The 12,055-nt window shown below is 43.0% G+C and overlaps 1 protein-coding gene across 1 annotated transcript; it reads right to left on the reverse strand.

Annotated features, from left to right (window-relative positions):
• Positions 1–2,045: 2,045 nt before the first annotated feature.
• On the reverse strand, positions 2,046–5,586 carry LOC132390789 (uncharacterized). Its single transcript, XM_059963334.1, has 2 exons — positions 5,312–5,586; positions 2,046–3,668 (listed from the first exon to the last, which is right to left on the reverse strand). The coding sequence occupies exons 1-2, from the start codon at positions 5,443–5,445 to the stop codon at positions 2,438–2,440; spliced, it is 1,365 nt and encodes a 454-aa protein (XP_059819317.1). The 5' UTR covers positions 5,446–5,586; the 3' UTR covers positions 2,046–2,437.
• Positions 5,587–12,055: the final 6,469 nt, after the last annotated feature.

A 12,055-nucleotide genomic window follows, 5' to 3' on the forward strand; every position in this document is an offset into this window, starting at 1 on the left:
TGACATGTTTTTATATCACTAGGTTTGAGGCTTTGCATCCTGAAGTTTGCTTTCCAGGGAAAGTTGACTTATTGGTATGGCAATCTTTTCTTTTGTGAAAAAAAAATTCCTGTAATAAATAGAGTTTTGAATTTCTGCGATGCTTAAATGCTTTCTGCATGAGTGGAAGTGGCAATGCTAAGATCAAGCTCTGTTCATAGTAAACAGATGCATTGCTTCCTTTGGATTCTGCTTCAAGTTACTCTGGTGCCATGCCAGTAGTTTCAACAAAGCTAGCCACAGAAGGTATTTGTAACAGGCATTCCTTAGGATTCATCTCTCTGAACTTATGACACCCAGTAGTGAGAATGACCCTTCTAAAACAAGACTGATTATGTTTATGAGTGGTTGTGCAGGAAACAGTGCCTAGAAAGTTCAGTACCTACATTTGAATGACATAAGTGTGGGCCTTCTGCTGGAAATTCCCATTGCTCCACAATCTTCAGACCTCAGCTACAACACACCTGGCTCTGCATGCTTTAGGAGGGGTGATTGATAAGTTCGTGGCCGAAGGTAAAAGGAGTCGATTTTAGAAAACCTAGCATATTTATTTTTCAACATAGTCCCCTCCTACAGATACACAGTCCAGCGATCGTGGAGCATACGGATCCCTTCTTTGTAGAAGCCGTCCACAGCAGGGGTGATTGATAAGTTTGTGGCCTAAGGTAGGCGGATGTGAGTTATTAACTTCAAACTTCCGGCATTTTCACTCAAAGAGTGGAACTACACGTGCATGTAACAAGAACGTCTTGGACCTCCGGAAGTGGTCCACAGCATGGGGTGATTGAAAAGTTTGTGGCCTGTGGTAGAAGGAGATGTTACACAGCTCTCCTTACATGCACGTGCAGTTCAACTCTTTGAAAATGCAGAAAGTTTGAAGTTAATAACTCATCTCCTTCTACCTTAGGCCACAAACCTATCAATCACCCCATGCTGTGGACCACTTCTGGAGGTCTAAGATGCCAACTTCTACAAAGGATCTGTATGCTCCCTGACCAATTGACGAAGTGTGTAAATGTAGGAAAAATAAATGTGTCTAGGTTTTCTAAACTTGACTCCTTCTACCTTAGGCCACAAACTTATCAATCACCCCTCGCAGTGTTGTTCTCCTTTTCCAAGATGAAACCCAAGATGAAATCTTGTCAGTCACCAGTCTGCTCCATCCTGTGCTGTGGCTGATGGTTGTGGAAAACTTGAGCACAGCATTTGGTGGGAGTGGGAATGGGGAGGATTTGTCTTTTAGAGTTTGAGAGGATTTAGGGGATTGGGAGCATGGTTCTTGAGGTTCAGGTGTTGGGAAGGAATGCAAAGACCAGTGGTTTGCTTGAGGGAATCGGGAGTGGGACTGAAAGAATCAGGATGTGAGGAGTCAGAGTGATGGTGGGAGGGAGAGAAGAGATGTTTTAATGGTCTTCAGACAGATCTTGATTGCATTTAGTGGGGAAGATAAACTATAGGTTTGGAGATATATTGGGGAGAATGTGGAGTAAGTCAATGATGTAGGTAGACAATTATCCGGTAAAAATTCTTGTTCAGTGGTTAAAATCATATTGTAACAGGAATGGGCAGTGATGGGAATGTACAAGACAATACAAACCAGGTTCCCCTGCAATACTCTTGTACAGGGGTCCCCAGCCATAGACCAATACCAGTCACGTGGTCCATGGACTCCCAGGTTGGGAGTCCCTCCTCTAGTGCAGTGTTGTGTGAGGAATTGGCCTTACTGCTCAACAGGGAGGGCCAGCCCAGGAAATTCTAATTTGCTATGTCTAAATACTGCAAATTACTTAAAATCCTCAAAGGTTTCAAAGTTTAAAGGTACATTTAATGTCAGAGAAATGTATACAATATCATCGTGAAATTCTCTCTCTTTGTAACCATTCACGAAAACAGAGGAGTGTCCCCAAAGAATCAACGACAGTTAAATGTTAGAACTGCAAAGTCCCCCCAGCTCTCCTCCCTCCCGTGTGTTAGCAGCAGCAAAGCCACCATCCCCCCTCCCCCACCAGCTGAAAAAGCATCAATAAAGACACAGACTTGCAGTACCCCCAAAGACTGCTCGTTCACCCGGTAATGCAACAGACCACAGGCTCTCTTTCTCCCTAATAAAGGAAAAAGAGGTGTCCTCATTTCACAGCAAGAGGGGAGACATAACAAACAACTCACTGATTTATGGTGTTAAAAGTCTGTTCTGTCGCTTCTTCCGAGCTCAGTGCCCGAAGAACGCAGGTCTCCGGGCTCACAGCCAGCAGCCAGTGTAAGGGCGCTTCTTCTTTTCTCCTTGTTACTGCATATGTTAATCAAAATGGCTTCAGACACAACATGCTGGTGGAACGCAGCAGGCCAGGCAGTGTCTATAGGGAGAAGCGCTGTCAACGTTTCGGGCCGAGACCCTTCGTCAGGACTGGTTGGAATTGGAACACGGTGTGGTGAAGTCGAGACGGTTGTTGTCCCGTTGGCAATTAGCAATAAAGAGATCCAGAGCAGGCAGAAGACCAGAGCGGGATGTCCATGAAGAGGAGGAGGGTTGAAGACAGGAGAAGGGGTCATCAGTGGGGATAGGAGGGTCCTTGCCAAAGAAGTAAACTCGGAGACAGAGACGGCGGAAGAAGAGTTCAGCGTCATGGCATACGCGGAACTCGTTGAGGTGTGGGCGAAGGGGGACAAAGGTGAGGCCCTTACTGAGGACAGAGCACTCTGCCTCAGAGAGTTGAAGGTCGGAGGGAATGGTAAAGACCCGGCACGGATGAGAGATGGGATCAGAGGGGGGAGGGAAGCTGGTAGTGTCGGTGGAGAGGGAAGGGTTGGGGTGAGAGGAAGATGGAGCCTCTGAGGGCCCAGGAGCTGATGATGGGATCTGAGGGAGAGGGGATTGCAGAGTGGTGGTGGGGGAAGGGGAGATGGGAATCACAATCGCAGCATGTGAAGACCCGGCCTGGAGTTCAAGACTGGAGCCGCAGTTGGTGGTTGCACAATCGCTTTGAAGCTGTCCATGGCCGCTGGAACCCGCGTTGGTAGTGCTGGAGTTCAGATTTTCAATATGCCCTGGGTTGCTGGGGCAGCCAAGATCGACGGCCGGGGCAAATCCATGGTCGTGGGAACCCGCGTTGATGGTGCTGGAGTCCAGGTTTTGAATATGCCCTGGGTTGCTGGGGCAGCCAAGATCGACGGCCGGGGCCAATCCATGGTCGCTGGAACCTGCGTTGATGGTGCTGGAGTCCAGGTTTTGAACATGCCCTGGGTTGCTGGGGCAGCTGAGATCGACGGCCGGGCCCGGGGCCGCGATACAAAGTCCGTGCTCTGGAGTCTGCAGATGGAAGATCTTGCAATCCTTGCAGGACGTGATAAAGTCAAAGAAACAGCGATTGCACGCATGGATCTGACGGAGGATGAAATAACGGACAGGTCCATTGCAGACTGAAAGAAAGGTGTGGAGGCGTGGAAGGGATTGTGACAGGGACGCCAGGTACCTCCTCATGGCTCGACGGGAGAAACAACGGGAGGCAGAGTCAATTAAATGTGAGTACCTGGGATCCTCAGAAGGTCCAAATTGAGAAGCTGGAAAATGGATCCTGAAGCCAACTGGAGTCAGTTGGTGGCAGAGACACGTTCCAAGGAAGGATATATGGCTGTAACAAAATGTCTGGGTCAAAATATGATCGAAACATTGAAGGGCCGAAGAAATTATAGATGGGGAGTGCCGAGAGAGGGTTTCACTGAACTCCCGTCGAAGAGAAGATTTAAACTTCTTCAGTGTAGGCATCACTGGCAGAGGCTTCACAGTAGTGAATTTAAAAGGCAAACACGAGGAAATATGCAGATGCTGGAAATTCAAGCAACACACACAAAATGCTGGTGGAACGCAGCAGGCCAGGCAGCATCTATAGGGAGAAGCGCTGTCGATATTTCGGGCTGAGACCCTTTGTCAGGACTGATGGTTTCTTTGTTTTGTTAAAAGTAGGAATGCTTCTTTGTTATGATAAGTGCTTTCTCTCGCAGTTTGTTTGGGTTAAAATTTACTGATAGCAAGAATTGTATTAATTTGTTAACCAATTGGGATTAACGTTATTCTCTCTTCTGGGTCTGTAAACTAGTGTTGGCAGGCTTTTGGGGAGTCGGCGCGAGGGGGTGTGAGAGAGAGAGGATGTGACGCTGTAAGCTGGGCAATGGAATGGACCCCGAGCGGGGGTCAGAGGCCAGGGGTTTCGGCGAGGAGAGGAGACGAGGACAGACGTGCCGGAGGTGCTTGGTTGATCACGTCAGGTAGTCCTGAGCTACGAGTTGAGGAGGTCTGAGGGGATCGAATGGTGGCCAGAAGACTTCATTAATTGAGTTCCAACAGTTGTGCACGAAGTGGTTTGGACTTTGATAAGTTTGGCACCTTTATTTTCTTTTCCTTCATATATACAGTATCATTATTAATCACTTAGTTCTAGTAATATCTATAAAGTGTAATCACTTAATCCCATATGGTGTACTCTCTGTTAATTGGTGGGGTTGGGGACATTGTTAATTGGTGGGGTTTGGGACATTGTTAATTGATGGGGTTTGGAGACATTGTTAATTGGTGGGGTTGGGGACATTGTTAATTGATGGGGTTTGGGGACATTGTTAATTGGTGGGGTTGGGGACATTGTTAATTGATGGGGTTTGGGGACATTGTTAATTGGTGGGGTTTGAGGACATTGTTAATTGGTGGGGTTTGGGACATTGTTAATTGGTGGGGTTTGGGACATTGTTAATTGGTGGGGTTTGGGACATTGTTAATTGGTGGGGTTTGGGACATTGTTAATTGGTGGGGTTTGGGACTGTTAATTGGTGGGGTTTGGGACATTGTTAATTGGTGGGGTTTGGGACATTGTTAATTGGTGGGGTTTGGGACTGTTAATTGGTGGGGTTTGGGACATTGTTAATTGGTGGGGTTTGGGACATTGTTAATTGGTGGGGTTGGGGACATTGTTAATTGGTGGGGTTTGGGACATTGTTAATTGGTGGGGTTTGGGACTGTTAATTGGTGGGGTTTGGGACTGTTAATTGGTGGGGTTTGGGACATTGTTAATTGGTGGGGTTTGGGACATTGTTAATTGGTGGGGTTTGGGACACACACAGCATCCACACAAGCTGGCTACCCAGTTCGGCGGGGCCGAAGGCTGCTCCCCCCAGACGGCAGTGAGCTGAGCGAGCCTGAGGTGTGCCAGGGGCTACACCAGCTTGCTGCTTTTGATCTTTCGTGTCCTCCCACGACACACCGATTCCCTGCAGAGGCACTGACCTCAAGTCCACCTGCCTCCACAGCCATGAAATCCTGAAGCCCTGAAGGCTCTCTAGTCTTCTAGGCCGCATCCTTGGTATATCGAATAGCGGCCAGTCCTGAGACCCCTTCCCACAAAGAACTGAAATCATCATATAACTCCAGGTCAGAGTCTTCAAAACAACCCTGAAAGGGAAAAGTAGAGATATCTAAGGCTAAAAATGGAGATGTTTCCAAAGATGCAAGCAAAGGAGTTGCCGTTAGGCGCCATCTTGACTAAGCTCCACCTCTCTGTAAAACCTGTCGAAATTTTTAAATATCATAAAACATCCTGATTCAAGTAACATTACAGAAATTAATTTTTAGTACAATATAAACTTTTTCTTTAAGCAACACACCCTAAATACTGGAGGAATTAACACTCAACATGAATGCACAAGAGTTTTATTACTCATACATTTCTTTGGTGATTAATGAGATTGTCTGATAATTTACTCTTAGGTCAACTGTAGTCAGCAGTGGTTTGGCCACATAGTGTTTGATCATTAACAATCCACAGTGAAAAATGACACTATTGAGGAACAAAATAAATAAGCAGGACCAGCTATCCTGTGGAACGAGAATCAACGGACTGAGGCTTGTGGAAAGAAATGCAAATAACCCTAACCACTTTCTGAAGGAGGGACAACTAAATGGAAACAAATCTCAAAGTTCACTGGTTGAGGTAAACATGATTACCTCAGCTTGGGAGTGCCAAAGCTGATCTAGTGAAAACAAACAAGCTTTACTATGATTATTCCCTAATAAGGCCTGAATGTAAGGGTTTCATATATTCACACAGACCCTGTGGGGCCTCTCATTTAATCCAATCCCATGCAACCTCAGTGATTTCTTTTTAAATATCTAGTTGTGCTGAAGGCAAATCATTTATCTTTCTTCACCATTAGATCCCAAATGTGTTTAATCTGTTGCAATTCGATCCATGCTATTAAGATCTGCCACTGCTCCTGTTCTCTGCAGGAGCATACTTCTGTGCAAATGCAGGGAACAGAATATCCAAAGGGAGTTCCTCAGTTAAAACACACACTGAAGTTCGGTAATCTTGTGCATAGGTGATAAAGTAGTCAATTAATGATTCTTTGGTATTTCTGACGCATTTATTTTGCAGTGTGTATCGCGTTCAGAAAAAAGTGGTCTACCTTGTTCATGCTCAGGAACTAAAAATGACAGGAAACATTCACTGCAAACTGTCAGAATTAAGGGGCTACATTTACACTAATAGTATTGTTTTTGACATTCTTTAGATAACAATAATCACCTCAGTCTTGCAGCAATTGTAACTAATGTACTAAATCGTAGAATGCATTGTGTGTTTCTAGCTGTAGTGCACTGCTGGCCACTTCATTGTCAACCCATTAGTAACTGAAACTGATCTTCTGTGGGATAGTGGTTTCTTATCTTTGAGTGGTGACCTGGGGGAGATTCCACTTGATGTGATTCAGTTGAAACGAGTTGGTTAACTTTTATGAAAAACTGAATGTCATCATTCCTTTAAGAGTAAATGGAAGTAATAAATTAGTTCTATCAAAGGATCACGGCATATTTTCATGTTACAATTACTGATTGATTTGTATTTTTTCTTTCTTGAGTGAAATCCTGTTTTAGGAATTAAAAGTGGGCAGAAACACCCACGTCTGCCACTGACATAGATAGATATGAAAGCAGGTCCCTTCCAATTTAGGCAAGTTTTTTGCCCTGACCTGTTCTGAACTGGACCACAGATAAAGTTTGACAAACTGGCGAAGGTGAAGTTGGTGTAAGATTGATGAGCAATTCTGGTTGAAACATTCCAATCGAAACTTTTCTGCAAAGCATTTTCTAAAGCATTTTATTAAATTTTAAGCAGACATAAAGGATGAATCATGTATTTAATGACTGGGTGTGAGTGTGTTTTCTAGCTGAATGGTTAAAAAAGGCATGTGACAGATTGGAAACCTTAAACTTGTCACTACTCAGACAAGGGCTGAAATTCTTCTTGAGTCAAAGAGCTCAGGTAAATGTGCTTGAGGCCTGTCAGAATGAAACTCATCCCACCCACAGCCTCATGCCAGAATCAAATGGAATTATAATTGCTCAGGAAACATTTTACTCAAATGAAGACTCATCGGCATTTGAATCTAGCCGAAGGCATCTCTCTGAAAGCTTCCTTCAAACTTCCTTCTCCAAGTAAAATGCTAATAAATGAAGAACATTTTTTTACTGTTGTGCTTGTGGAAACATGCTTAATCATCTTTCCTCACATTGATCAAAAGTGCCCTGCATTTAAACTTCCTCTGCTATCTTCCCACTGCCATTTGCACCATCTTTACAAAGCATCAAGTTTGCAGGTAATACGAAGATAGATGGAGTGGCAGGTAGTGTTGAGGAAACAGGCAGACTGCAGAAGGACTTAGGAGAATGGGCAAGAAAGTAGCAAATGAAATCCAGTGTCGTGCACTTTGGTAGTAGAAATAAATGTGCAGACTATTTTCTTAATGGGGAGAAAATCCAAAAATCTGGATGCAAAGGGTCTTGAGAGTGCTTGAGCAAGGCACCCTAAAGGTTAACTTACAGGTAGAGTCAGTGGTAAGGAAGACAAATGCAATATTAGCATTCATTTCAAGAAGCCTAGAATACAAGAGCAGAGATGTGGTACTGAAGTTTCATAAGGCACTGGTGAGGTCTCACCTTGAGTATTGTGAACAGTTTTGGGCTCCCCATCCAGGAGAAGATGTACTGACATTGGAGAGGGTCCAGAGGAGGTTCACAAGGATCATTCCAGGAATGAAAGGGTTATCATATGAGGAGTGTTTGATAGCTCTCTGTACTCACTGGAATTAGAAGGAAGAGAGGGGATCTTATTGAAACTTGTTGAATGTTGAATGGCCTAGACAGAAAGGATGGAAAGGATGTTTCCCATGGTTTGGAGTCTAGAACAAGAGGGCACAGCCTCAGTATAGAGGGGTGTCCATTTAAAACAGAGATGTGCAGAAATTTCTTTAGCTGGATGGTGGTGAATTTGTGGAATTTGTTTCCATGGGCAGCTGTGGAAGCCAGATCAATGTTGAGTGTATTTGATAGGTTCTTGATTGGACATGGTATCATATGTTATGGGGAGAAGGCTGAGGAGGGGAAAAAAATGAATCAGCCACGATTGAATGTCAGAGCAGACCCAATGGGCTAAATGCCTAATTCTGCTCCTATGTCTTATGGTCTTATACTGAGTAGAATATTCAGGGACATTATTAACCAAATTGCCTCATCTAATAATAAATAATAATGTTCAGATATAGTGTCAGAAAGAAGGACTGCAAAAAGAATTACGTTGTTTTCAGCTGATGTCAAAAAGTGGCATTTACTTCTTTTGAAACATAACGTGATGGCAAGTATTCATGTGGTACTAGAAATACTCTGCAGCGTACATAGAAATGGAAACAAGCTCAATATTTCAATTCTTTGACACATAATGAGCACTGGAAAGAGAGACAACAAGGTAGATTTAAATTAACTACCTTAACTTTAACCTACCTTTTTATGTCTCTTCTTGTTCTGTCAAATCAACTACATTTGATTTTTAAATGAACAAAATTGCTGGTAACCCACATGTTATGGCCAATTGGGTAACATAATTTAGCTTTTACAGAATTGACAAGTTTGAGTTGGAGTAGAATTTGCTCTTACAAAAATAATGTAGGGAAAAACAAATAAGTAGATATTATTATTTAACTTGTGTTTTTTCAATGCATGTGCAAATAATAGTTTTGCATTACTAGAAGTCACAATATGGACCATTTACTAGAAATGAAACCACTATCACCTCCATTCTCACACTTTGCCCATCTAAATCAACATTAGAGTTGTCAGTATTTGTGCATGGAGCCTGTACCATCTCCAGCTGTGTTCTTTTCTTGCCTGTATAGTAGAGGTCTGATTCCAGAGTATTAGATTCATTGGTCTTAAGTGCTCAGCTACAGCCTTGGTGATGGAAGAGTTGCAGCTTGGCAGCACACTTGAAAACTTTGAGAGTAGAAAAGCCCTGCCAACGCCCTGCCCTTCACTCCCAACTTTTCCTGCTCCAGTCTACATCCATGTTCTGATGTTTTGTCTACATTTCTTTATAAGCTACTTGGCTCTCCGCTGATGAGTTCTAAGATGCTCCCAGTTCCTGGCCCTGTTGTCATTTTTGTCAACTTTACAGGCCTTTTCCTTAATAATATCTTGAATTTCTCCTAAATTTCTTTGTGGGTCAGCATTGTGGCAAGTAAGACTGGAAAAAGAAGTCCCAAAGCTATGTTACCACCTTGTTGGACAATTTTGCAGTGAGCTTGGTTTAGTTGTTCAGCACGATGACTTACAGACCATGCTAATTCCAACTCACTGCCCACTGCTTCATCTTTATAGTCACCTAGGCATTATATTTACAAAAGCATACACACAATGGCCACTTGCCTGATGGGGTGGATTGATTATCTCAGAAATTGCCAATATTCAGGGATATTCACACACAACAGTATCTAGATTTTACAGAGAATGTGCAAAAAACAAAAAAAAAACATCCAGTGATTGGCAGTTCTGTGGTCAAAAATGCCTTGGTGTCTTGATGTTGAGAGAGGCCAGAGAAAAATAGCCAGACTGGTTCAAGCCAACAGAATCTGAAGGTAACTCAAATGACCACTCATTAAAAGAGTGTAAAAGAGTATCTCTGAACTCAGTTCCCCAACTAATGAAGGCCAACACTTCATTTCCTTCTTAACTACCCTATCAACTTGTGTGCCCACTTTGAGGGATCTATGGGCAAGATCCCTCTGTCCCTCCACATTGCTAGGAAACAGTCCACCTTTTCCACTGTCCACTGTTCCACCTTCCAAAATTTATCACTACACACATTTCCAAATTGAACTCCATCTGCCACTCTCAGCCTTGGTAAGCATCCTATCAATATCTACAACAATGTTCTACACTATCCATAACACCAACAATCTTCATGTGATTTGCAGACTTACTAATCAACCCGTCAGCTTCCTCATCCAAGTCATTTAAAAAAATCACAAACAGCAAGGCTTCCAGAACAGATCCCTGAGGAACATCACTGGTCACAGACTTCTATGCAGAATGTGCTCCAATTACTACCACCCTCTGTCTTCCATGGCCAAGCCCATTCGGTATCTAAGCAGATAAGTTTCTGTGGATCCCATGTCTCCTGACTTTCTGAATAAGTCTGCCTGTCTTACAAAATATCATATAAATCACATCCACTGGTCTACCTTTATCAACTTGTTTTGTCACATCTTCAAAGAATTCAATGAGGCTCTTGAAGGCACGACCTGCCCCTTACAAAGCCAAAACTGATTATCTCAAATCAGACTATGTTTTCCCAAATACTTGTAAATCCTGACTCTAATAATCTTTGGCCACCACTGAGGTAAGAGTCACTGGTCTTATAATTCACAGGGTTATCTCTTTTGAACAACATAATAACGTTTGTCACCCTCCAATCCACTGAAACTACACAGGTCAGCGAGGATGCAATGGTGCAGGAATCTCTTTACTTACTTCCTATACTAACCTGGTGTGCATCCCGTCCAGTCCTGGGAATTAGCTATCCTAAAACTTTTCAAATGCTCCAGCACATCTTCTTTCTTAACTTCGACATGTTCCAGCATACCAGCCTGTTTTATGTTGTCCTCACATCCATTAGGTGCCCTGTGACTAGTGAATACTGAAGCAAAGGGCCTCCCTTTCATCTCCTAACAGAATGCGAGTCTTGAGGCTGAAACAGAGCAGCAGATGCAAAAGGAGAAGGAGCCTGACTAAACCAACCACGGGGTGTTCCATCGCAGCATATACAACATCATCTAACAGCACAATCATGATTTCTGATGCAAATTTTCAGCTTCTCCACACTTCAATCTTTCCATTATTGATGTTCCTGAAAATGCAGGAAAGTGCAGTCAGGTGCTGATTAAAAATCCCTTGTTTCAAATATTTGAATGGTAATAATCCCCTGGATAACTGATGAGCAGAAGACAAAACTCAGATTAAATACTTAAATGGCACATTTTTAAATCTCATAAATCACAGTTAAAAGACCACACCCTTTCCCGTGTGCAGGTCAGAACATTGGTATGCAGAAAACTGAATTGTTTTTGGATGAAATAAAATTTCTTTTGGGTTTGTTCCTTTGTGTGCTGAGTCTCATTCCTGAAAAAAATAACAGTGGCCTCCATTTCCTAACTCCCTTTTCTGGTAGTTTTGGTGAATAGGTCAAGCACCTTGATCAGGGAATGCCTATCCTTATGAATGAATGTGAAAGTCATCTGCTCTTTTCTTCCAGGATTGTTTAGCAGCCCTGGGGAGTACATATTTATAGACCACCAAAGCTAATTATCTCAATTGAAGAAAATCTGAAATAAAAGAGAAAATTCTGGAAGCATTCATCAGCTCAAACAGCATTTGTGGAGAATAAAAAAGATTTGACGAATGCTCATCAGCCTCAAAAGTTAACTTTTTTCCTCTTCTTATGCTGCATGACCTGCTGAATATCTTAAACATTTCTGAATTTTTCATTGATTATTTCATGCCCTTCTCCTGCTGTAAAGCCAAGAGTCAGTAGTTTTCCTGAACTGAGTAAAGACCTGTCAGAAATGATGGAAGTCTTGTTTACTGTTTCCTTTCAGGCTGTTTGCACCCTAGCACTGTTTTACATTACACTTTTATCCAACTGTG

Source organism: Hypanus sabinus, chromosome 3 (genome assembly GCF_030144855.1).
Source record: "Hypanus sabinus isolate sHypSab1 chromosome 3, sHypSab1.hap1, whole genome shotgun sequence".
Classification (NCBI taxonomy): domain Eukaryota; kingdom Metazoa; phylum Chordata; class Chondrichthyes; order Myliobatiformes; family Dasyatidae; genus Hypanus; species Hypanus sabinus.

Coding starts and splice junctions, on each gene's coding strand:
- LOC132390789 (XM_059963334.1), bottom strand. CDS start 5,445: ATGATGATTTCAGTTCTTTGTGGGAAGGGGTCTCAGGACTGGCCGCTA. Junction 3,669..5,311: donor TGGAGGCAGGTGGACTTGAG/GTCAGTGCCTCT, acceptor ATTTTGTTACAG/CCATATATCCTTCCTTGGAA.